Source organism: Polypterus senegalus, chromosome 1 (assembly GCF_016835505.1).
Source record: "Polypterus senegalus isolate Bchr_013 chromosome 1, ASM1683550v1, whole genome shotgun sequence".
NCBI lineage: Eukaryota > Metazoa > Chordata > Cladistia > Polypteriformes > Polypteridae > Polypterus > Polypterus senegalus.
The window spans coordinates 100,617,120-100,644,626 of NC_053154.1; the positions used below are offsets into that span (position 1 = coordinate 100,617,120).

The 27,507-nt window shown below is 39.9% G+C and overlaps 1 protein-coding gene across 5 annotated transcripts in view; it reads right to left on the bottom strand.

Moving 5' to 3' along the window:
- mybpc3 (myosin binding protein C3) overlaps positions 1-27,507 on the bottom strand; it is an 89,353-nt gene that overhangs the window by 49,053 nt on the left and 12,793 nt on the right. For 3 of the 5 annotated variants that reach the window (XM_039754161.1, XM_039754158.1, XM_039754173.1), the window contains exons 3-9: positions 18,591-18,662; positions 16,417-16,503; positions 15,719-15,867; positions 9,625-9,742; positions 9,479-9,527; positions 3,865-3,924; positions 3,007-3,009 (exon numbers count right to left, since the gene is read on the bottom strand). In XM_039754161.1, coding sequence (XP_039610095.1) covers positions 3,007-3,009; positions 3,865-3,924; positions 9,479-9,527; positions 9,625-9,742; positions 15,719-15,867; positions 16,417-16,503; positions 18,591-18,662 — 538 coding nt within the window. The remainder of the gene's footprint in view (positions 1-3,006; positions 3,010-3,864; positions 3,925-9,478; positions 9,528-9,624; positions 9,743-15,718; positions 15,868-16,416; positions 16,504-18,590; positions 18,663-27,507) is intronic. The other 2 variants (XM_039754169.1, XM_039754175.1) reach the window with 1 other exon arrangement.

Here is a 27,507-nt window from a genome sequence, read left to right on the forward strand (position 1 = left end):
TTATTCAATTGCTTTTGTTGTTGCTTAAGTATAAGTAGTTACATCAGTGTTTCTCAACCTTTAAGTATTTGCGACCCGAGTTTTCATAACAGTTTTAATTGCGCTCCCCCTAACATTTTTTTGAAATGTAGATGCATATTTTATTATACCTACTTCACTTTTATCGACATTTATCTAACTCAATCTTTATTGTTCTAGTATCAGAATGTAGCTTAAGTTAATTTGTTTTGGCTGCAACAGATGTTTTTTTTCATATTTTTGATTCTTGTTTTCATTTTTTCACATCTTCGCAACCCCGTTTTTGTTACTTTGCTCCCCCCTAGGGGGGCCCACCCCACAGGTTGAGAACCACTGAGTTACGTTTTATTCCTAAGTTATTCCTATTTTATTCCTATGCTATTTGTTAGGTGGCACTGTGGTGTAGTGGGTAGCGCTGCTGCCTCGCAGTTAGGAGACCTGGGTTCGCTTCCCAGGTCCTCCCTGTGTGGAGTTTCCATGTTCTTCACGTGTCTGTGTGGGTTTCCGCTGGGTGCTCTGGTTTCCTCCAACAGTCCAAAGGTATGCTGGTTAGGTGCATTGCTGATCCTAAATTGTGCTTGGTGTGTGTGTGCCCTGCGGTGGGCTGGCACCCTGCCCGAGGCTTGTTTCCTGCCTTGCACCCTGTGTTGGCTGAGATTGGCTCCAGCAGACCCCCGTGATCCTGTAGTTAGGATATAGGGGGTTGGATAATGGATGGACAGATGGATGTTATTCATTTCATCTTGTCTCCATTTAATATTATGACTGTTTAGTTTTGTGACTTTGCATAAACTTAAGAATACATTTAGTTTTAGCTTTTTTTTTAATGTGCCATACCATCTGTTAGTGGAACCTAAAGAGGCGGGGCCATCAAATTAGGTAGGCAGTAAACTGTTTTAAGCTGAAGTCGACAATGGATCAGCTTCTTTGGCCTTGTCTCTTTGTATGAATTCCTGTTTCTTGATTTTTGTATTTGGATTTGATTTTCTGGCTTTTGCCCTCTGCTTTCATTTGGAGGTATTGTTTTCCAGATAGTGATTTATGGAATTTGTTTGCTTTTAGGTTTAACCTTTTAGGAAAAATCTATGTCTGTTCATTTCTGTTTCTGTCTTAGTATTGCTTGTTTCATTTCTGAATTCTTTTGAATAAAATTATAATTACACCACTCAAAAAATTAAGGTAGCACTTTCACATCACAGCCTAACTCAAAGTCATTTAAGCTTCAGGGATATCAGTCTATCCAGTTTGGAAGCATTAGTGATTGTGAATTAACTTCACCTGCTTTGGTGCAAACGACGGTGACAAGAGGTGCACTGGGAAAGCAACAGCAAGACAACCCCCAAAAAGGGAATGGTTTTGCAGGTGGTCGCCAGACAACTGCTCTCTCCTTATCCTTCCTGACTGGTTCTTCTGTAGTATTACATTTTGCTAGTGTGTTTGTCTCGCATGAGGTGGTACTTGCAACTAATTTGGGTTGCACAGGTAGTTCAGCTCCTCCAGGATGGCACATCCATATGTGCTGTTGAAAGGTTTTCTGCATCTTCCAGCCCAGCCGCAAGAATATGGAGGAGATACCAGGAGACAAACCATTACATGACGAGAGCTTGACATGTGCCGTAGGAGGGCATCAACCCTGCAGCAGGTTCAAGGAGGAACAGGATGAGTACATCTAGAGCTCTACAAAATGACCTCCAGCTGGCAACTGGTGTGCATGTTTCTGACCAAACTGTAAGAAACAGACTCCATGAGGGTGGCATGAGTTCCCAGAGTCCTCTAGTGGGATCTGTGCTCAGAGCCCATCACTCTGCAGATCAATTGGCATTCACCAAAGAATACCACAATTGGTGCCCTGTTCTCTTTGAAGATGAGAACAGGTTCACATTGAGCACATGTGACAAACGTGAAAGAGTCTGGAGACACCGTGGTGAACGTTATGCAGCCTTCGATACAGGACAAAGCCCAGCCTTATATCGCCAGAGTGTGTAGGCAGTTCCTGGATGATGAAGGCATTGATGCCATTGACTGGCCCACACTTTCCCCAAACCTGAATCCAACTGAGAATCTCTGGGATGTTAGGTATCGATGCATCTGACTCTGTCAAGCAGCACCACAGACTGTCCTGGAGCTCAGTGATGCGCTGATCCAGGTCTGGAAGGAGATTCCCCAGGACACCATCTGTTGTCTCATCAGGAGCATGCCCAGTTGTTGTCAGGAGTGCATACAGGAACATGGGAGCCATGCACATTACTGAGTCACATTATGAGTTACCATGATGATCAGCCTGTGATTTTAATTTTTGACTCTGATTTTCAGTGTGATGTTGAATCCAGCCCTCAATGAGTTGGTGATTTTGATTTCCCTTGTCTGTTGTTACATTATTTTGTTCTCAACAAATAACACAGTATTACTCAGTAAAGGTTTTCCGTTTGACTATTTCATTCATCGAGATGCAATGTGTGATTTAAGTATTCCCTTAATTTTTTTGAGCAGTTTACAAGTAACTTTCTTTGTTTTCTTTGGATTAGAAGATTTTAAGTTTTTTTCCTTCTCTGTATATCAGGACATTCTGAGAAATAAATAAGCCTTAGACCCATTTTAGACCTGTGCAGGCCTTGATGTCTGCCTGTTGCATTTGCTGGCATGTGGTGTGGACAATCCAGTGGGCCCAGATCTGAAATAATGGCAGGTCTAAACTTTTGTTTGGTGGCCTACTCCACTGGAACTATCACATTATTTAGAGATTGACTTTAGAATTCCTTCACCTTCGCAGAATTGGCTTTTTCCATCTAGCAATATATATCTCCGGCTTGTGCAGTAGCCTACGTGGACATTATGCTGGGCCATGCAGGGCAACTCAACTGTTATAGAGTGCCTTGTGACATATGAGTCTGGACATGGAGCTATTGGTTGGAGGTTATGGGTTAGTGTTCACAAACTTCAGTTAGGTCATGCTTCATTAGCTTCCATTACAAGATTTGTTTTTCTTACTCTCTGATGATAGGAGGTGATCAAACAAAGGGAAGAACCCAAAAAAAAAGAAAATAATTATTATGTTAATATTTGAGAATAAAGAAAGAATGAAACTTGAGCATCAGTGGAAAAGCAAATGACACAACTTTGCATAGCACATCAAGTGTGATACTAATACAGCGAGACTTTCTATTTGACGCATGAAGCACTTCACACAAAGGATACTGAGGATTAGGAGCAAACTACTGAATCATGAAGCTGAACACATGGACAATGAGGAAGGACACACATCACAGAGGGGTTAATACGACTTCTATGCAGTCCCATCCTCTGGTCACATGCAAGGTTGCACAAAGCCTGGGGAGACTTTTCAGAACCACAGGCTACTAAATCAGCACTCTGTCGTATCTGTCTCATTGTATATCTTCACATTTATCTCTTTGTAGTTTACTGATGGTTTGTCCTTGTACCACTTTACAATAAATTTCATGTAAGACTAGAATGTTCCAGAAATTCTTAAAAATTAGCATGAATTATAATAATGAATTAGGTGGCCTCTAAACTGTATACATTTATGGCTGCTCCTGGCTATTGCTAATAATACAGTGCATCCTTCTAAAGAGAGACTAAAGACCCAGTAGTCTTCCACACCACCTTTTAAAAAATATCTGAATGAAATACAGTATTTAGACAAAATACCTACAAGTAAACTAATCAAGCTTAATAGAGAGAATGATATTAAAATGCTTACATTTTCACTTTTGGAGAACTTCCTGGCACCAAAGACAATTGTGCATTAATGTAACCTGGCAGGTCTAATCACACTTCAGCACTAATGTGTCTATAATAGGGAGACTACGACATCTGTTCACTCACCTTTTCTTTAATAAAGCGCTGAAGTCGAGCTCTCCTGCCTCATCAGTTCCATCGCAGCTACTACACAAAGAAAGAAAAAGAGCATTATACATCTAGACTGCACCACGTTAAACCTTACCAATGAATAGAGGTGGAGAAATAGACACTGTAGTGTCCATATGCAGTCACCTCAATCCTTGAGTTTAGTTTGGATAACCCTGACTCCCGAGTCCATTGCTTCATATTAAACTACCTGTAGACGTTTACTGCCTCTCAAATGTAATAGACTTACTGTAACTGCAGAGAGCCCAGACTGCTACTGTCTGTAAGCTTTTCAAACTCTGCAGTATATAAATTCATTCATAGCTAGGCTTTAATTTGGGAATCTAAAGTTGGCAGGTTCCTAGGCTAGTCTTCCCAAGAAGACTGTCCATTCATTATTTTAGTTGACACCACAAAATAACTACAACAGAGAAATACAGTAAGCTGGCATACTCAAACCAGTTAAAGAATAACAAGTAAGACAACTGTATCCAGCAACGTGATCGTGATTTCTAAAGCAGGATTATCATTCCAGTCAACTTACTGAGGTTTTATTGGTAGTATAGAGAATGAGCACAGTGACGGTTCTGCTCTTTGTTCAATGACTAAAGTAGTGGAAAATGTCCATGAAAGTGTGTTCCTCCTCTGTTGATAGCCAGAACTCTTTGGAGTATAGCATTCAAGATGTTATTAGATGTGACTGGAATACTCATTGACAGGCTTATGTGTTTGTCAGTGTTACATCGTTTGTGCTGCTCAAGCTAGAAACAACACTTGTCTTGTTAAAATAGAACTGAAACAGACACTTCAATGGATAGATATTTGGTCCATATGTTGAACCTAATTCTGTAAAATCTGTCTAAGTCTGTCGCTGCTGCGTCTTCAGTCTATTCAGAATGCTGCTGCTAGAATGTTAACCAGCTCCAGTAAGTGGTCTCACATTACGGCAATTTTATCTTCGCTTTATTGGTTTCCAGTGGAATTTAGAATCCATTTTAAAATGTAAGTAATCACCTATAGAGCTCTGCATGGTCAAACACCACAATATATTTCAGATTTTTTACAAAATTATACTACCAGTCGCCCCCTTTGGTCATCTAACCAGGGCCGTCTTATTGTTCCACGTACTCGGCTAAAGACTCGGGGTTATGGTTGCGGGGTTTGCGGGGATCAGTTTTTTAGTCTGTCGTGCCAAAATGGTGGAATGGCCTTCCTTGTGCTTTAAGGGTTGCTGATATATTTAAAAAAACAGGCTAGCTTACGGGCAGCCGTTTTATATTTATTTGTTGAAGTGTTAGTTTTACTTTATTTTTTATTGTTTGTAACTGTGGGTGTTAATTGTTTTGTATGTTGTACAGCGCTTTGTGACTTTATTAATAAATAAAATAAAGAAATAAAGTAAAGGTGCAAAGAAGATTTTTGCACTAAGCTTATTATGCCTCAGTGAGGAGGACTTCCTTCTTGTAATACTATTTTGAAGTGGTTCAATAAATTTTAATTGATGATTTTTGTGAAGAATGTGTTTTTGGATCATTAATAACTCTAAGAACACCAGAAAATATCAAAGGTGAGACAAACTTTAGACATATAGCACTAAACATTTCAAACCGCTGCATTATTCATCAACATTTATCCAATCACCTATAAAATGCAAATAGTATTTTATGTAAATGTTTTATGAATTATTTTTAGCTATGTGAGTCTACTTTTTTATTCAGTTTAGTTAATTTTTGAAGCAAACTGGGATATATTGAACAATTTGTGAAGTGTCATTTAATAAAGCTTTTTTAATATTTTTAAGACAAGCTAATATGCATTGATTAATTATTTTTGACTACTTTATTTTTTATCCTGCATCATAAGTCAGGCGAATAAGTTAAGTGACCATTCACTCTATCTCTTTATATTTGTGTCATGCTCACATTTCTCTTACCTCTCTAAAGCTTACACTAAGCATTTACACTGGCAGTAGTCTCATCAGTGAATTTTGCTTAAAAGTGGGCGGGAGCAATTTGACAGCTCACTGAGTGTCACATCTTTAAACCAATCGAATGCCTCATGGAGGCGGTGCTCCAAAAAATGGCAGTGATTTCGAAGTGCTGTACAAAGATCTGAGGTGCTCTCGTTAACTTGGACTGACAGACAGCAGGCTTTGGCTTATACAATAAACCATCTAAAGTCAAAAAAATCTAAAAATCCAATTAGATATATAAATGTGTGTCGCATGTGCAGATAGCACACCGTACATTTTAAAAATAAACATAACCTGTTGCAAGGGAGAAAAACCTTTCTGTAGCATCATATTATATGTTGGCATTCAATGGCATCAATGAATGAGTGGTAAATTGAACAAGATGTTGTTGCAGGTACTGTGTGTGTTCTCTGCGGTTCAGCATTACGACAATGGTGAAGGAGTCAATGTAAGCTTGAAAATATTGGTGGTTATATTCATGAAAATATAAACTGCAAAATATCAAAGTCAAAGTCAAAGCGAACTTTCTTGTCATCTCAACTATATACAAGTATATAGACAGACGAAAGCTCAGGGTCCACAGAGTAACAACATGAAGTGCAAATAAAAAATTAAAATTAAATTAAAAATATAATTAAAATTAAAAATGTTAAATTTAAATTAAAACACAAACACAAATATGCATTAAACAGTGCGTCACATTTTGTCAAAATAACTGCCACTAAGAAGGCTGATAACAAAGAGTCACAGGAGATGCAGATTTTCCACCTTCTGACTCTAATAACTAAAGAAATGTAACATTACTGCCTAATTGGAAACCAACATGTCATGACAAAACAATCGCAGTGTTTAAAAACGTTGTATATCCATATACCATAATGCTTATCTAAACTGTGCTTGCTGTTGTTATGTATGTATGTATAGTGATGCAATAGTCAAAATGACAGAGAGATATCGTAGCAGACAGAGACACTTGTCAAATGTGTGGAGTCCAGTAGCTGTGGTGGTCTATTTGTGTATTTGTCTGCCTGTCTCACTGTCGTGTGCAAATTAATTATTAAGCTGCAGTTACCTTGTGCTGTTGAGCTCCTGAATGGATAACAGCAATGTTAGCTTTTTAGTTTCACTCAGTGTCAAGTGTTTTTGTTCATTTTCTTTTGCTAAAACCCCGGCAGCGGTTTAAAACGTATGAACTGACGGTATAATATGTACGGACTGGAGAAATTGGGGATGGGTATTTAAGCAAGTATTCCTGTTTTAAGATGCACCTGTAAGAAGAATGCACATTTTTGCCCATATGAAACCACCAGCTTTTATGTAATGCATTTTAAAAACAGGTTCTTCTGCTTTGTCTTCTCATGTACAAAAAGAACATAAGAAGCGAGTCAGTGTTTGGCTTTTGTTTGACTATTGTGGATTATAAAGGAAAGCCCTAAATAAATCTCAGTGGTATTCCTACTGAAACTGCTTGCATCATACTAGGCGGTCTAGCTGTAAGTGGTGTCACAGGGCATGATGGCCTTTGTGATTTTCAGAGAACTGATATGTGTTTTGAAACTTCTGTGTGCCTTTTTCTTTTTAGTACTATGATAACAACAAACAGAAGTAAGACCTTGAGGCTGATTACACATTTATGCCGGGCCTACTTTAGGTGGTTAATGACAGATAAAATTAAAACTAAGACATGATTTTATTTTTTTTTATTAATAATTGTATAAGAGAATTCAATGGAAATAAATGCATGCTAATTATTAAGAATTCTTCCTTCATCAAATTAATGTTACATCAGAAACCCAGAAGCTAACCATTTGGCAGCCCTAAATTAGTGGCTGAGATTTCTTCCTGATGGCTTCCAAAAGTGGGGAAATATTGCAAAGAATGCCAATATTCTCGATTACTTATAGGAGTCGAAGGAAACTGAATAATAATTTGCTTGCTTCTGTCTTTTTTTGAAAAATATGAGGGAGTCAGTAATAAAACAAAGAGACCCTGCACTCAAATGAAAATATTTCATATTATTCTTATTATTTCATACTAGATGTGTAAACCCGTGCTATAAAAAGCCCAGGGTCCTAGAAACTATTGAAATCGGCGGTTTTCGTTTTGCCGACATGCTTGCGACTTACGCACGTTTGCTTCCTCAGAGGTGGAGCCCTTACCCCAACTTCCCCTCTCACTTCTGGGCCGGACAGACACACACACTTCCATACGTAGACGTTTATATATAAGATTATTTCATATTTCAGCTGTCAGTGTCAGGGGGGCCTGGCCTTGCAGAATTAGTAAACTTTACATATTTTCCTGTCTCATAAAAATGGTTACTCCAAACTCAATATCCATTGTTTTAGATGACCATTAGCACAAAGAATTCTGGGAGACAGATATTTGCACAACTAGATGGGTGGCAAAGGGAATACAAACCAGAGTTGGGTATGCTTTGTAGAAAAAGGGAAAGCTTGAGGAACTCACATGAGGCTGAAGACATGGCAAATCGATCCCAGTGGCAGACTAAGTGGGTAAAGAAATCTGCATAATGTACAAACACCAGCAAAGTAGGCTGGATGGTTTTACTTCAATACATCTTTCTTTTGCCTCTCTAATTCCAGAAATGTCCTTTCCAAATCATCCAGCAATGTAGATGCTCTCTACTGGGACTCAGGGCCATTCCAATATTTCCCATATAGAATAAGGCTTCTGACAAATGGCTACCATCACAAACTTAGCAAAGAATTACAACAGTATGCTTCCACTACCATAGAAATAATCCTCTGAGAGCCCAGGGAGAGCAAAACAAACATAGTGGAAGCAATATTGAGTATTAGGAAGAGCTGATTGTGGCTAGACAGACAGACAAGACATGGGGGTGCTTCATAAGGACATATGGGGCATCACAAATATCTGGGCTGATACATGTGAGGACAAATCTATGATTAAACAAAATTGGCAGTCTTTTATGAGGACATTATGGCGATAAAAATAATAATAATGCAAGTATGACACGTCTTCGCCTCTGGAAAAGAAATCCAAAGTGAATTACAAACACCGGAATATGAGCAAGGCTTTTGCACCTGGAGATGTAAGTGTTAGACTCTAATAGACAGAGTTTTGGGAATGCTGGATGATTAATAAAGCACAGCATTGTTTTATAGGGGAAGTGAAAATAATAAAGTTCTCTGACTGTTTATTTGAAGAAGTAAATGAGAAACCTTATAAAGAGAACACCCCAGGAATACAGCAGCAGCACAAGATGGCATCAGAAAGAATACTAATAGGAGCCCATCATTATTAATTATGGTGTGGGATGGTGACGCTGCTTTTCTCATGGAGCAATAACATGTTATCAAGTGACTTGTTTAATTCTCAGTTATTCTAGTATGTGATATAGAGTTTACCCAGTTGTTTTAAGACGTTCTCATTTAGTACATTTTTTTTTAAGATTCCACTGCTATTTCTAGTATTTTTATCTGACAATTCCCTATTTTCCGTCAGTTTGATGACAGCCAGTGTCCATCTTAACTAACCACCAGACCCTCATGTCTGATATTATCTGGCTACTAATAATTTCTTAATAGTGGATATACTGTACATGTACAACCATTAATTTAAAATATCAATACTTACGTGCGCCTGAAAGCCGTGCGGATATCCACTCCCTCTGGGGCACGCGCCTCTGAAAAGAGATACACAGAGAAAGAGTTGATTGTGGTAAATAAGAATTACCAATCAGTCCAGTGTGGTAGGGTTTCACATCTTCTGAGCTTCAATACCGTGAACGATGAGATCAAAGTTGCAGCTGTCAAACTTGTCCTTGGTTGCCACTTCACACCTGTAGGCCCCGGCATAGTTGGGCTTAGCACCAATGATCTGCATCTCAAAAGTATACACCTGGGAACAAGGTAAGAGGGTCAAGTCACAGAGAGGAGCCATCACCATTGAAGAACTAATGGTAGGCAGTGATGGGTTGTTCAGGTCATTCTGGATTATTAGCCTGTTTTGCATTCTTTTATGACGGCATCTAAGCAATGCCACACTGTGTTGTTGTGTCAGCATATGGCACTACTTGCAGTGAGAGGAATGTGGTTACTATTACAGAAAATGTGAAAAATTACACAATTAAAATGGATTTTATTGCAAAAATGTTTTTCAGTACTAGAACCAAGGTGCATACTAGGGCTAAAGGATGTGTCCTACTCTGACAGGCTAAATGAATCAAGACCTCTTTAGTGATGAGCAAAGAAGGTTGTATAGGAACCTATTATTTCTAATCACCACCTCATTATGTGTGAAATAAGCTTATGTCACAGTATCACACGGGCTCCCATATATAAAACTTGGTGCCCTATTTCTTCTTCTACTGCCAGCAACTTTATTGGCTAAAGACCTGATCTATTAGTGGCAATTTGCATTCCACCGAAGACCACAGATAACACTATTGGTACAATAATGGAATCTACAGACAGCATTTTGGGAAAACTCTGGATGAAGATGTGCTGATTAAAAGGAAAACAACTGCATCCAAATGTGAAGAGTTTCCTGGTATAATTATCACTTTCACAAGGTAAAACAAAACACTTGCCTGGAAAGAAAGCCTTCATGGATATAAAAAGAACAAGTGATTACGGGAACTGATTATTTGTCAAATTTAATAGATAAGACTAAAAACACTCCAAAATTTTTATTTGACACAGTATCCAATTTAACTAAGAGGCATGCAGAAATATCACCCCTAATTCTGATAGTCTATGATACCGAGGACTTCATGAATCTTTTGTGAAAATTGAACTTATGTCTGATACAATTTCTAACGGCACCACCGTAAATCTGCCCTCTGGCATTGAAAATGATGGCAGTGACGTGTGGAAAGCCTTGATGTCTTTAAAACAATCACTTATAAGGAGTTTACTGAATTTGTTACATCATTGAATTGGTCGACTTGCATTTTAGAACTGACTCTGACTAAGCTATTTAAAGAAATATTCCTGTAATGTGAATATCTTATATTAAACCCTCTTAAAACATTACTGAGATCTAGCTATATACTGTAACAAGACTTCCTAAGTTAGCAGTTATAAAGCCCATAATAAGAAGGCTGATCTGGACACAAGTGTACCGCCCAATTATCATTCAACTTTAAACATTCCCATTACTGGAAAGATCTTAGAGAAGGCTGTAGCGCAACACTTGTCTCTGGTTCTTCTTGAGTTATTTCACTCAGGTTGAGTCATTATAATAGCACAGAAACGGTCCTGATCAGAGTAACAAATGGACTAGTAATGTCCACTGAGCAAGGAAATATTTTATAACTGAATTTTATAACTGCTGGACTTCAGGGCAGCGTTTGGTACAGTTGACCATTATGTACTAATGAAAAGACCTGAAAATGTTATGGGAATTAGCAGATGTGCACTCTCATGTCTTAAATAATACCTAACTGGGAGATTTCACTTTGTGAATATAAACTCCTGTTAAGAATGGAGCTCCCCAGGGTTCTTTCTTGGGTTGTTGTCCCTGTGCATGTTACCTCTAAGAGATTTGTAAGCACCTTAGTTTCCACTGTTATGCATATAATACCCAATTGCTGAACATGATGCGGAAGCCAAACTGTCCCAGGTAGAATCCTGTATAAATGAAATCTAAGACTGGACATATTTATAATCGTTTTCTGATATTAAATTCCAAGAAAACAGAAATATTGCTAAGTTGTCTGACTTTTCAGTCTGGTAAATGTTTTTTTAACCACATCATGGGTTACAGTAAGAGATTTAGATGTCACCATCAATGCTGAGCCATCCTTCAATGCTCACATAAGTAATGTCTGTAAAACAGCATTTTACCATCTAAGCAATATTGCAAAACTAAGATTGGTGTTACCTATGCAATGTAGAAAAACTTGTGCATGCATTTATAACTTCTACAACAGACTACTACAACTTACTACTAAGTGGATGCTTGGCAACTTCTATTAATAAACTTTAGTTAGTCCAAAATGCAACAGCAGGGTACTCTCCAGAACTAGAAAATCTGATCACATAGCCTTGTCTAGCTTTCTATCTGTCAAATTTTGCATTGATTATAAAATCATGATTCTAACCAATAAACGAAATTTGGGAACTGAGCGATAGAGAAATTTGGCTCATTGGTATTGTTGCCTTTCTATTGATGCCTCAATTAAGGTGGTGGAGAGGTCCCAAAGTCACAGAAAGCCCTCTGACCTAGGCAATCATCTTTTTCTCTTCTTTAGTTAGATTGTCCTGGCCAGGGATATTGGAACTGACTATTGCAAAAAATAATAACATTATGGAATGAATGGTCAGCTCAAATGTTGATAACACATGCTGTCTTTATTCTTTCCAGCTATCCTGGAATCTGCATCCTGAGGTCATTTTGTAACAATCAGGATAGAACTGAGGGTGTAGAGGTGATTGACCCACTGGGGTCAAGTGACCATAATATAATACAGTTCTCAGTGTTTTGTAGAGTATCGATGCTAAGACTTAAACTGTTAAGTTTATTTTTGGTAGGGTAAATTTTGAGTAGATGCAGCAAAGTCTAAGAAGTATGAAATGGGGTAAGCTTTTAAGTGTGGAGACAGTCGAGAAGCAGTGGAACAGGTTTAAAAAATGTTTTACTTGTAATGCAGGACAGGTACATACCTAAATTTGGAATTAATAGGAAACGTAACAAAAAAAAACTCTGCAGTGCATTAATAAAGAGTTGAAAAAGAAGCTGCAAAAACCAGACAAAGAAGCCGTATAAAACTAATAACTCCAGTGTAAATCACAGGGTATATGAGAACATGAGGGCAATCATTAAGAATGATAATAGGGGGGCTAAAAGGAAGCTGGAGAGGAATATAGCAGATAACGAGAAAGACGAGCAAAGAGATTCTTTCAGTATTTTAGAAGTAAAAGAACAGTCAAAGAGGAGGTGAAGTGCATCAGGAATAGTAAAGCTCACACAGACCTCAGGACAACATGCGCATTCCACACAGCCATGTACACACACAGTTTTACATGGAATGCAGGACAGGTACATACGTAAATTTGGAATTAATAGGAAATTTAGAAAAACAAACTCTGCAGTGGGTTAAAAAGGAAGCTGCAAAGGAAAAAGAAGATTCACATAAGGCGTATAAGACTAACAACTCCAAAGTGTTAGGGTTAGTAGGGAATATAAGGACATGAGGGCAACCATTAAGAAGGATATCATCAGGGTGGCTAAAAGACATCTGGAGAGGAATATAGCAGATAAGGCAAAAGACGACCCTAAGAGATTCTTTCAGTATTTTAGTAGTAAAAGAACAATCAAGGAGGAGGTGAAATGTATCAGGAATAGTAAAGGAGAATTTAAAGATACAGATAGAGAAATAGCAGACACTCTAAACTTGCATTTTTCTGAAGTCTTCACAAGTGAGGAAGTGGATAACCTCTAAGCGTTAAACAGGACTGCTAAGGAGGGATTTGCGGAGGGAGAAGTGCTGCTCAGATTAAATAGGCCGAAATCAGACAAATCTCCAGGACCAGATAATATTTACCCTCAAGTTCTTAAGGAGGCTAGCGAGTACATATATAAACCCTTGACACATATTTTTAGGAAGTCACTGCCAATTGAGGAGATTCCAAAGGACTGGAATATGCCAAACATTTTCCTATTATATAAAAAGGATGACCAGGTAGATCCAAGCAACTATAGGCCTGTTAGCTTAACGTGCATCACAGAAAAATTTATGGAAGGAATTATTAAGGATAAAATTGAGCAACACATGGGAAGTATGGGTTCAGAAGATGGAGGTCATGTTTTACCAACATGCTGGAATTCTATGAGGAAGATGATATGATCAAAGCATATGCTTATGATATTATTTATCTGGACTTTCAGAAAGCATTTGATAAGGTGCCACATGAGAGGTTGAGCATCAAATTAAAAGATGTGGGAGTTCAGGGTGATGTTTGTAGATGGGGCAGAATTGGCTCAGACACAAGAAGCAGGGGGTTTTCTTTGCACAGAGAACCATAGACACATGAATTAAGCTACTAAAGCCGCTTTTCCACTGCATAGTACGGCACGACACGGTTCAGTACAGCTCACCTTGGTTCGGCTCAGTTCAGCTCGGTTTGCGTTTCGACTGCAGCTTAGTACCGCTTTAGAGTGGGCGGGATTATTCACGTGTCGTTATAGTTGCGCCGCCTCTACTGCTCGCTCTTCATTTTTTTTAACTTGTCCCTACAGTGTTTGTAAGTCCTATGGTAGCCGTGTGCGGCCAAGAGCTGAGCGACCTCCTGGAAAATTTTTTCATCCGCGTCGCCCCATCCAGCTCTCGCTGGATCCGCTCCTCGGCTACCAACGAGAGGAACCTCTGTACTTCCTCAACAGACCACGGAACAGCCATTTTTGGTTAAAACCAGTTCGAACCTTCGCGGGTCTGTTGTGTCTCGTGTCGCAAGTTCAGTGACGCAGTAATGAGGATTTTCTCCGGCCAATCAGTGACCAGCAGAGTTTACACGTCACATTTTGGTAACGGTTCGGCACGCTTGGAACCTCGGCTGAGGTGGTACTAAAAAAAGGACCAGGTACCAGGTACTGTTCCCAGTGGAAAGCCCCGCAAAAGTGAGCTGTACTGAACCGTGTCGTGCCGTACTATGCAGTGGAAAAGCGGCCAAAGTAGTGAGGTAGACAATAGGACTTTAGGGACACTCAAAACTAGACATGATGTTATTTTAGAAGAACTAAGTGTATAGGACTATCAAGCTTTGTTGGGCTGAATGGCCTGTTCTCATCTAGATTGTTCTAATATTCTAATGACAGCTCGGGTCTCCGCTGCCCATCAGGCACATGTAGCGCGTCAGCCTGCTGATACTACTGGAACTGTAACCTTGATTTTGATTTATGATTGACTCAGTGACTGCCAGACAAAAATTCTTGCCCTCTTGCAGATGACCTCAGGAAAAATATTTTCATTAAAGGATCAATCCCATTGCTCTGAGGCCACAGAAAATCCATCCTCATCAAAAAAGTTAATTTATTTGTGAAAGAAAATCAGTGAAAACCACAATGATGTTTCAGCTGGTAAGTGCAATCTTACCGTCAGTGTACGGCAGTAGCATGTCTAAGTTCTACTTCAAGTCAATGGTATCACGGTTTGAGCCACACAAGCTTTTTATATTCTAGTCTGCATTGTTCTTTATTAAAACTCATGTCTGACTTACTCTTACACAATCATTTAGCTGGCAGTTTAAAATGATAACTCCAGATCATGTAGTGTTTCACTGTTGAATACATGTCTTTAGTTACTAGTGGTCTCTTTGAACCAATTGGTATACAGTCCCCACAGACCTGAACAGAGGGCAGCTGTGGCCCTGTGCTGAGCAGGAGCTGTACCAAGATGTTATGTAGCCAGTGAGTAGATTCCACTGTACACCTATAGATTTTGTTGAGCAATCCTGGCATTATTTAGAAGTTGCCGGTGAATCATTTTTAAGATAGCGAACATCCATTCTGGGCACTTAAGATCTCCAAGATATGTAAAGCTGCTGACCCTCTTAAGAGCATCTCCTCTATTGTACACTAGATGGGAAAAGGGAATCAACCCTGTTCTATAACTAGCTCTTCTGTGTCAAAAGGCACATCTCTGTAAGCCCTGTCAACATTATTGGCGATCAGGCCCACTATTTTGGTTTTATCAGCAAATTTAGTGATGAAGTTGGAACTGTGTCTGGTCATAGTCATAGGTGAACAATGAGTACAGAATGGAGACTCAGCACACAACCCTGTGGGGTGCCTCTGTTGAGAGGAGGTTGGAGCTGTGCAGATATGGAAAGCCTGTGCATATTTTTCTCATGCAGTGCCCTACTGTCATCTTACCTTTGTGTTTCTGTCAAATGTCTCCTTGAGCTGCAGGTGCTTGCCGGCTTTACTAGACAGATCCATCCATTTGCCTTTGAACCATTTAACAGTTGGCTTCTTCAGCAAGGTCTCCGTGGCCACCTTGGCAGAAAAGGTGATGTTCTCACCTATATAGAGGACAGAGTAGCAAAGGCAGTCCAGATCTTCTTAACCATTTCAAAAGTAAAACTATGAGGCTTCTGGAAACAAACAAAGCAAGCTCTCATGCTACTATCTCTGGTTTGGATAAAAGGATTGGATCCTGACCCTTGTTTTGAAGGCATACATGTGCACCATAACACTCAATTCCCCTTTACTTTTTGTGTATGTGACCTCTTGGCCTGCAACTGCTTAGAGAGATGATAATGGGGCCGAATGTCTGCTTTGCAAGCTCACAGCACTGCACTTTGGGATTGATGTATTCATCTTACCCTGACACCTCAGCTGTGGGTCATGTCAGCTCTGATGATGACTTCTGGCACTGAGATAATATTACCCACTGTAGCTGCTTGCGCAAATACACAGTTACATTCTTACCTTTTATGACCTCTCTGCTCCATGTCATGTCAACTAGCCATGATGACTTTTGGGATAGGGATATTATTACTCATTGTGAACTCTGTGTTTTCAGGATGGGGCATTTGATAGTGTAACATTCAAGATGGAAATATTCTTACCCACTGTGACCTCGCTACTTTGCGGCTTCTCCAGAAACAGGCCGATCAGATCCTGCCTCACGTTTGCTTGCTGCCTGTCAGCCGGAACTATATGAAATACAAAGTAATGAGAGAATTCACACAAAATATATTGTCATCTGTGCTCCCCATATTGTCCTTTGGGATACTGAACATTTCATTAGATGCTGAGTCAAAGTCAAGTCAGCTTTACTTAAATAGCACATTTAACAAATCTACAAGTTGACCGAAGTGCTTTACAGTAATAATCCAATACTCAGTAAAACACAGTTCATAGAAGCTATAAGCTAATAAATATAAATACAAATGAATAACTAAATAGCTTTACACAATATTTATACATAAAAATCTTAACTAATTTTAAGAATTCATCTTTTACTATGAGCCAAATGCCAGTGAATAAAAATATGTTTTTAATTGTGATTTAAAACTGTAATTAAAGCTGCTGCTCTTATTTCATAAGGCAGAGGGTCCCAAAGCTGGTAAAGCACAGTGACTCATGAGCTTCCTACGTGTTCACAGAATACAAAATAATACCTGATCGGAGGACCTGAGAGCCCTGGATGGTGAATATGGAGCAAGACGATGAGCAACACATGAATGAGCAGACCCATGCAGTGCCTTAAACATGAATAATAAAATCATAAAATTCACCCAATGCTCTACTGCAAGTCTGTGCAGGGAAGCCAAGATGCAATGCCTATTTCTGGTGCCAGTTAACACCCTGCAGTCCCATTCAGAACCAACTGGAGGCTGGACACAGATGATCAATGGACACTAACGTAAAACTGAAGTGCATCTCCACACCTTCATTCTATCCATCAATTCATTTTCTGCCTCTCTCATCTAGGTCAGTGCTATAGCAGCCAACCCTGGATGAGACGCCAGTCAATTAAAACGAATATTTATTCTTTTAGGACAATTTAGTGTTGTAATTTAAATCTAACATCTTTGAGATGTGCGAGAAACAAATGCAGCAGGATCTGAACCCAGAGGACGGCAACTTGTAAGACACCGCACCACTCCTTTCATTTATATATCAACATTTAATACTAGCTGAGGTGCAGTTTCTACAGACCAAATCTGAATAAATCAGTTTGAAGCTGAAATGAATTGTCAGCCACTGGTTTACTCCACCTGTCAACATGAACTTGTGCATTCATAATTGGTCGACTATTAGTGCCCCAAAACCTACAGGGATAGGTGGCATCTCCCTGTGACCGTGAACTGAAAAAACAAGAGGGAGAGTTTTAAAAGCTCTACATTGAGATGTGCTGCAGACTCAAAAGATGGGCCTAAGGTGTGTTCCCAACCAACCTTCCCCCTCTTTGTGATATCAGGTACTCCGTAAACTTCCTTTGAAATTTTCCTCAGTTGAACAGCTCATCAGACTTGATTTTCCCCACACACTGTGAAGGTTGTGACTCAGAATCATTTCTTCGCTTCTCTTCTGTTAATGGGAGCAGCTGTCATCTCTGCTGGACAGCTGTCCTCTTGTTCCCACTTCCAAATTTAAACCAAGAGGCCTTACTGTTTTAGAGTCTGGCATATCAACCATAATTAAAATTCAGCTACACTTTAACAACAAGTTCTTCATGTTCCCTAAATAACAGCTTAGTGCACGCAGTTCGCAATTAATTCAGGTTCAAGGAGTCAATTTTAAATGGCAACATTTTGGCCTGGTTGCAAAAGTCTTGGACTGTAAACAACAAGGATGTCAGCTCCCACAACAAGGTCCATCAGCCTCTGGTCCACTTGTATGGCACTATAGAAAGGCATCATATAAAATAAATTGTGCTGATCATCCAGATAATCAATTGGATCCAGAACTGTCTGACTACTACTACTAATAGTACTAATAATAATAATAATACACGTTATTCATATACCATCTTTCTATTACTCAAATCTGAACAGATTTCCTTTTAAAGGTTTCTCCAAAATGACCTGTTTCACATTTTGCCTGTGGCTGCCCAAGTGGGAACTAAAAGCATGGCATCAATTTGTCACAGTGGTCATGCAAAAATGGCCTTCATATGGCTTTGTTCAGCCATGATGTCTACTATACTGATGTGTTTTCAAGGTCAGTTGCCATTTTCAGGCTTCTTGGACCAGAACCCCCTAAATAGAATTTTCAACAGTAACACACCACATACCTTCATCCTCATGACCTTCTGGCTTTGAAACTTCACCTTCAGTGGGCACCGTGGTAACATTCTCTGTTTTCTCTGTGAAGGAACAACAGATGGATCAAGGCAAGGCTGTTTATTCTCTTATGCAAAGTCTGTACTTTTTACTAATTTGCTTAATCCCATTTAAAGAGCCAGCAGTGGGAGAAAACTCAGAGATGAGAGGGTGCAGGAAACAGAAAGGCCTGGATTAAATCTTAAGGCCAAGCCACTGTGAGGTGCCAGTGCTGCCAACTCACAAGTAGGCCATCTGCTTCATACTGAGATATACTCTCCTACATCTCACTTCAGTCAGTTTTCATTACTGCCTCCCCATGTGAAATGTTTTCTCACATACAGACCCCGGTCCCTGGGTCAGACTGAGTTCTTTATGTCAGAGGACTGAAGCATGTTTGAAGTACTTAAGTATCCAGCCATTCTGTGAACACAGCAGAGAACTGAGGACCACTCATCGATCACAGGGCATCCTGAAGCAGATGGCCACAATCATCGACAAATTATGAATAAAAAGTAATAATTAATTGTATTTATAAAAACCTTTCATAGCATTGAGGGCCATTGTACTGAAATTAAAAATAGAGACATACAAGAATAAAACAAATAAATTGATCCTTTAAGATAAAACAATCCACTCAAAAGCAGCAGTACAAATGGTGGAGATGCAGAGAACACATTGCATGTGGGCCTATAGTGGAGCCCATTAAAAGCCTTGTGCATTATTTACCAACCAGGACAGAATGAACTAAAGCACATCTTTCCGTCTTCAGTGAGGACAGCAGGCCCGGTACCACATTGTAATGAAGTGCAGAGCTAACCGAGATACATCTCTATGGGCAGTGCTTTTTTGTAAACAAACAGCATACATTGCATTTGGATCAAGTCTGAGGTACTGTGAAGGTATATAGAGTTTTACCGCTACATGTTTTATTCATTTGGTGAAACATAATGTTTAAAATTTGAAATCAACAAATTGTCATGTGTACTGTACTTCATAATATTGTGCTTGCTTAATAGTTTACAATTACAAAAACAGAATTTCTGTAATCAAGGACTATCAACCGCACGTTAATAATGAACTCTACATTCTACAGTAGTCCCGCTAAGCAGTCAATGCTTAATTTAATTGAATTTTGAAGGAAATTCTGTACTTTTTGGATATTTTCATCAAATGCAGTCTTCCTAACTATTCGTTTTGAGTATCAATGGCTGATTGTTGTCCTCGTAACAGCCATGAATTAAAGTATCTCGTATCTCGAAACGTGTGAGTGGAGGGCCAACCACTTGTATGAAGCGAAGTGCAGAGACACTGCTTGTCAGTAGCGAGGCCCTCAATGGAGTAACAATTAGATTCATTTGCCAAAACCCACATTTACACTCACTTGCTCAAATTGGAATACAGTGGAACCTCGGTTCACGAACGTCTCAGTACACGTACAACTCGGTTCACAACCAAAAAGTTCGCCAAACTTTTGCCTCGGTTCACGACCACACACTCGGTATACGAACAAGCCAGTTTCCCTTTCGGTTTGTGCGCGCTGATGATTTCCGCATGTGTTGCATTGTTCTCGGTCAGACGTGCCTGCCTGCCTGCACGCGTGTGCCTGCTGGTTCATAAGCATCGATTACTATATTTAAGCATGTGTTGAGCCGCTCCCTGTTCATTGTTCTCAGTCAGACGTGCGTGCTTTACCTGTGATCTCTTTGTGCTCTACAGTATTTTGTGTGCTTTTGCAGTTAACAAAGGCTTCTAAGCAAGTGAAGAGTGTTCAAATGTTCCTCTCTGTTCTGAGAGAGAGAGAGAGAGAGAGAGCGCCTGCTCGTGCAGCTGAGAAGGGAGAGCCTGCTGAGAAGGAGCCTGTGTTTTGTGTCAGTGTTATTCAAAGTTTTTACATTAGTTTGCTATTACACTGTGCATTCTATGGTGTAATTAACTATATTTGTGCTTAATCTTTAAATTAAAATATTTACATACAGTTCGTATGGTCTGGAATGAATTAATTGTATTTACATACAATCCTATGGGGGAAATTGCTTCTGTTCACGACCAACTCGGTTTACGACCAGAGTTTTGGAATGAATTATGGTGGTGAACTGAGGTTCCACTGTACATGTACTTGTTGATTCCACAACCAGTTGTCGCTGCCAAGGTACAGGCCTGTACCGTCACGAAAAAAGCCCTGGCTACGGGGCCAATAATCACCTTGCATACCCACTATAAAATAGTTCTGTTCACCCCTATTTAAAAAGGATATTATCAGCACAAATAGGTCAGTTAACAAAATGTCACATATGCGTGTCAGATAACCACCTTCCCGGCTTGTCACAGGTATGTAATGACCTGTTGGGGCAAAAGGGGGGCGCTGTTGCTAACAGTCTCATCTTGTCTTTCTCCAGCAGCAACAGGAAGACTCACCTTGAGGGAAATTGATCCTGCCCCCTTCAGCTGAAGGGGCTATAAAAATCTGAAGCGTCATGGCGTTGGGATCTCATTTGGACCGGAATCTGGTAGAAGACTGACCACTCTCCAACAGATATGAGTCTTGGAACAAGAAGACTGCATTGCCTTTATTTATGTTTTGTGCCCGGAAGCAAAAATTTGTGTTATGTTTCAGCTAAAGAATTAAAAAAGGGGCAACCCCAACTGGCACCTCAACACTTTTTGGACTCATCTTGCATTTATTCACCCGTCCACAAAAGCTATAACAGAAAAACACTGTCAGATGTAAAGAAAAACGGAGTAAAGAGCTCAGCTACCGAATGACTGATGTTCATTGTGAGAACAAAGAGGAATTCTCCCTAATCAAATCCACTTCACCCAGTTCTGCTCCATGGCAGCTAGAGCCTATCCTATTCAAAACAATTCATTATTATTAGTTAACCCAACGCTCATCTTTGGGGACATGAGGAAGAAAACAAGAGTACCCAGAGGAAAACCCATGCAAACATGGCGACAAGGTGCAAACTCCACACCCAGGACGCTGGATCCATGAGGCCGCAGTGTTGCTCAGTGTGCCACCCTCAGTTACAACAATGTGTGTAATAATGTAACATGTTAGAACAATACAGTAGATGGGGCCAATGTCTACAGAACTTAATAATAATAATAATTCTCTCAAAGCGCTCAGCAATTGCAGGTTAAGGGCCTTGCTCAAGGGCCCAACAGAGCAGAGTCCCTATTGGCATTTATGGGATTCGAACCGGCAACCTTCTGATTGCCAGTGCAGATCCCTAGCCTTACATGTAAACAAATAACCTTATGAGAAATTGGATATTTAGCAGCCAGTGCTAGGACATGAGTTACACAGTTACATGTTTCTAAGGTTTTGTGAGTTTTAAACATGCTGTTTAGCCATTTGTTTCAAACCCCCAAAAGTAGAGGATTACAATAATCAATCCAAAAGGGGACAAAAGCCTTAATCAGTGTTTCAGTAGCACCGTCAGTGACAGAAAGTCTGAGGCAGGAAATGTTCAGCAGCTGAAAGAAAGCAAATTCAGTAGCATTCTTACCATGACCTGCGAATGACACCCAGCTTCCTAACCTCTGAAAAATTAAGGATGATCCACACATTGACATCAATACTAAAGTCACCAAGAGATTTAAAAATGTATGAATCCTAGAAGCCTGGTCTTACCTCCATTAAGTTTTAAATACAAGTACTGTAGCTGTGACATAACCAAGAAGTAATGTGACTGCTATGATCAATTAGTGAGCCTGGTGAAAAGGCCGAGGTTGGCTTATTGTGAGCATAAAGATGTGTGTCATCAGCATAAAAAGGTAACTTCAATCTGTGCTGTCTAATAATCTCATCCCAAGATACAAGCTAAATATGACACAATGGTGGGCCATGTAATGTGTCCTGTAAAACACCTTATATAACTGTAAAAAATGAGGATTTGTGGCTGGAAATAGACAGAGATTGCTGCCTGCTAGACAGTTAGGACTGAAACCGTGTCTAACAGACATCTCTAAGGCCTATCTTAAGACTCAAGGCATCAGATGATCACAGTATGGCTTTATCAAGAGCCAAAGAAAGATTCTGCAGTGTAAGAACAGAAGATTGTCATCAACTACAAGATCTCTATCACTGTGACTCATCACTATTTACTGTAAGACATTTTTCCTGGAAATGATTTGCATATCTGTGGTGGGCTGGCACCCTGCCCGGGGTTTGTTTTCTGCCTTGCACCCTGTGTTGGCTGGGATTGGCTCCAGCAGACCCCAATGACATTGTAGTTAAGATATAGCAGGTTGGATAATGGATGGATGGATGATTTGCATATTCAGGGTTACAAGGTGGGCAGCACTGAGTCATCTTTGATTCCACTCACATAAATACAGTGGACCTCTGCGAGATCTTCTAACATGCATGTCTTTGGGGATGTGAGAGGAGAATTCTCTCAAACTGGCCAGTAACTGTCATTTCTGTCAGCTGTTTTTTTGCCTTTTGCCAACCATGTCAAATCCTGGATGGGCAATCTCCACACAGAGGCTTCAGCTGCCCTGTGACCCTGTCCTGGATAAGAGGGATAGGAAAATGAATGGGAGATGAGCTCAGGGCACTGGATCCATGAGGCTAACCACGGCAAAACCCTGAAATGGATTAGATAGGTCGGAGAATGTTATGTCTCTTTTGGAGGGCACCATACTCAGACTGTCTCCTGTGGGTCCATATTTTGGCTACTCTTCATTTGCTGCTGGAGCCCAATACTAATTTTATTGTTTTCAGACTGTGAAGCACAAAACGGATAGTGGAATGTGCAACAAATACTAAAAGGACACTTAGTACCCCAATAAATTCAAGCTGAGCAGTGTACACAATAACCCAAGGGGGGTATCCATCCATTGCATACATGTTCCAAACCCACTCAGTTCACAGAGGGCCATGAGAAGCTGTTAATCTGTTCCAGATGCACTCGGTGCAAGACAAACCCCTTCTATTGCACCCAGTCAGAGTTGCAGTGTTCGAGATATACTATTTCTCATCACACCCAGCAATAACACCCTAGTACTACATCTGACAGAGGTTCAGTACCAGTCACTTATGGGCAGTCTGCGTTACATTGAACATTGAGGACTAACATTTGATAAGACCTGGCTGAGGATATGAGCCTCCAGCCCCAAGCTTATGCCACATCCTAAGCACAATGGTTTAATCTTTGGCCTTACTTCTCAAAATGTAAATCTTGGAGTATGTAGTTTTAAGTAAATGGCACCCTCTCCTGGCTCTTGGCATGTATGACGCATCATCTCAGTTCAGAACGCTGGACCTCATTTGACAGTGAATGCTGTGTAAGAAGACTAGGATAGAGAGCTTGTATCAATAAAGGGGCTTAAAAATAAAAGAAGAGCTCTTTTAAACCTGCAAGGCTTTCAGTGTTTCGGTGAATATAAGGTACAGACAGAATTGTTAACTTTGAAAGTTTTCAGTACAGAATCCACAGACTGGAGCATGTATGAGAAACTAAGACACCATCTTAGCTTAATTACACTTCCTAACCCTCCACGACTGAAGACTGTGCTATTATTAAATGACACGCCAGACTACTGCTCATGTGGCCAAGGTGTGTGATCTCTTGGTTTGTCATCTGCTGCCAAGTGGCAGATCTATAAAAAAATGTGTTTGATGAGCATCAGTGGAAAATCATGAAAGGTCACTTGTTCTTATTATCAGCCCCCATGGAGACTATTAAAGTACATAGTGATAAAAAAAAAAAAATCAATAGGCAGTGGTCAGCAAGTATAGACAACTAATGACTGAGACAGCTTCAAAAACATCAGCTGAGGAATGGGTCATCCTTGCAAAATCTAAAAAACCTGCTAATCCAATTCAGGGTGGCAGGACACCATATCTATCGCAGGACCCACTTCAGGACCCCAAGGGGCCAATTAAAAATTAACGATTATTATAAAAAGAGGCAAAGGCAGAAAGGGGGTGCTATTCTTTCTGCACTCTGATTTCCCTTTAAAAAATGGCAGTTGTATGTTCACGCTAGTTGGTAGTAACTGTTGTCTTGGTGAGGACATAGATGAGCTGTGGAGGAATGAATTTAATTCAACTGTTTTTCATGATTTAGACTTTAAGTGAAATTTTCATTTACATTTAATTCTACAGGGATATTTTTTAACAAAATGTTGCTGTTTCCCCATCTGTCATCATACCTGGGACTCCTTTAACCTCTTTGGCCAGCTTGGCCTACTTGTCTGTTTGTATTTCTTATTGGCCTATTAAAGCAAACTCTGCCTTAGAGCAAGAATTTAAGTCCATTCATTTTTTCACTTCTGGTTTCCTGTTTTTTTTTTTGTGTGTATGGTTTTGTAGCACAGTGATTAGCAGCTCCTCTGTTTGTTTCAGGCATTGCTGGTATAGGTTTTACACATTCTCTGTATTTCTAGTATTTCCATGACCTTTTTTTCAGGTTGTCCAGCTTCCTCCCACATATCTTACATCAACTGATGACTCAAAATTAGCCTTGCATGAGCAAGGGCTCATGATGGACTGATTTTCACATGAGGGCTGCCTTCTGCCTTGTCTCATTAACCATGACTCTGTAATGAAATATGGGAGTTCAGAAAAAAGTATGGTTGGTTTCATGACTTTGTGTTTGTGAATTCTGACCTTTTGCTCGCATCCCTGACCCTACCTTTATGTTGTGATTTTTCTTTCTGCTTGTCTACCTTCTTAAACCTGACTTCCAGACAGTGCTTGACATTTTCTGTGTCTCCTGTAAGCAGAACTGCTGACCTTTTTCTTGCTTGCCTGGCCTATGGCCTTTCTTATTGGATTTTGCCTCTTGCTTAAAGAATTCTGCAATCTGAGTCAACAGTCGTCCTTCTTTATCAAGTATTTGCTCCTTAACTATGAAGAACCTTTTGTCTGTCTTATCTAAAATGTTGCGAAAAAAGCAAGATGTGCCTGGAGTTGGACTCAAATTAGGCTGAGATAAGATGTTGAGCAATCAAGGGTTTAAGGATGAATTTTCCAGACAATCCAAAAACCCCCGAGATGATATTTGCAAGCCCCAGACGTGGAGGCAAACCTTGAACTGGTTATTTGTTTGCCCCTCTAACAGTTGGCAAACCTAGAACTGGTTATTTGTTTGTCCTTCTAACGGTTGTTCTTTACACTAAGCGCCACTGAGACACACTACTTACACCAAGGCAGTCTTATAAAGTCAGGGTAAGCACTGGCATGCAAACTAAATGCCAGACAGAACTGTTTAGGATCTCAAATGAAGCTGTGCAAAGCAGAGAGCCAGCACTGGAGCACACATTGAAGTGTGGATGATCTGCTTCATGGTGTTAAATCACCAACTCCAAGATGAGAAAACAAAATGTGCAGATCTCAAAAACATGATTCCATCTGTTTTCTAAACCTGTTTATTCCAATTGTAGACCCGGCCAAAAGAACCCAAACCCCGAAGTGGAATTGAACTCGGAATGAGCAAAGCAGAAATTAATCTGTGAATGAAACAGCGGCTGCACATCAAAAGATCTCACAAGGAGACAGAAGGTGACGAGGGCTAAACCTCATCTTGAAAAACAGTTTCCTTTCATCAGCCTCATTATTCTCCAGTTTGATGCCCAACATGCTAGTGAAACTTGAATATTGGACAGTTGTTTTCAGCAGGGCAATCCCAATGCACAAGATGCTAGTGAAGGGCGCACTCTCATTTTCTTGTTACACTTCACCAGAAGGACCTTTCCAGGTATACAAAATGCCACTGAAGACATTATAAATAGTCCATGGGAATCAGCATACTAAAATCGTTTGTAATTTTCTATCTTAACATTATTTAATCAACTTGGTAAATTTAAACATTGCTTTATGTGTCAAAATAAAGGAAAACCAATCTATCCATCCATCCATCTTGCACAGCAGTTTTCTCCAGTATGTGTTAGTAATACCAGATACAAGGCAGAAGTCATTTCAGGACATGATGGTAGTCTACTTCAGGGCACACACATTAACACCTACATTGTTTGAGTTCATCATTTTCAGTTCATCTGGTTGCATTTTTTGGACTGTGTGTGGAATTTCCTCATGAGCACAGGAAGAACAAGCCAACTGGACACAAAAGGCATACAGTCAGAAAATTAACCCACGTTCAAAACTCTGAAGCAGTAAAACTAATTATTGTGCCACGCTGCCACCCATAAGTAATATAAATGCCCTACATGATCCTTAACATGATCACACAACTATTTTTTTTTCTCAAGATATGAGTGTGGCACTCTTAAAGTACATAAAGTTTTAAAATACACATTTTCAACAACCTGCCTAATATCGTGTAGGTCACCCTTGTGCTGCCAAAATAGCTCTGACCCATCAAAATATGGACTCGGCAAGGATGGTGTCCTGTGGTATCTGGCACCAAGACATTAGCAGCAGATCCTTTTTACAGTAAGTCCTGTAAGTTGTGAAGTGGGACCTTCACGGATCAGACTTGTTTTTCCAGCACAACCCACAGATACTCGATAGGATTGAGATCGGGAGAATTTGGAGGGCAAGTCAACACCTTGAACTCTTTGTCATGTTCCTCAAACCATTCGTGAACAATTTTTGCAGTGCAGAAGGACGCATCATACTATGGAAAGAGGCCGCTTCTATCAGAGAATACTGTTGCCATGAAAGGGTGTACGTGATCTACAACAATCTTTAGGTAGGTGGTGTGTATGAAAGTAACATCTACGTGAATGGCAGGGCCTAAGGTTTCTGAGCAGAATATTGCCCAAAGCATCAAACTGCCTCCATTGACTTCCCTTCTTCCCCTTGTGCTTCCTGCTGTCATCTCTTTACCAACTAAGCAATGTAAACACACCTGACCATCTACATGATCTAAAAGAAAACACGACTCATCAGACCAGGCCACCTTCAAGTCCAGT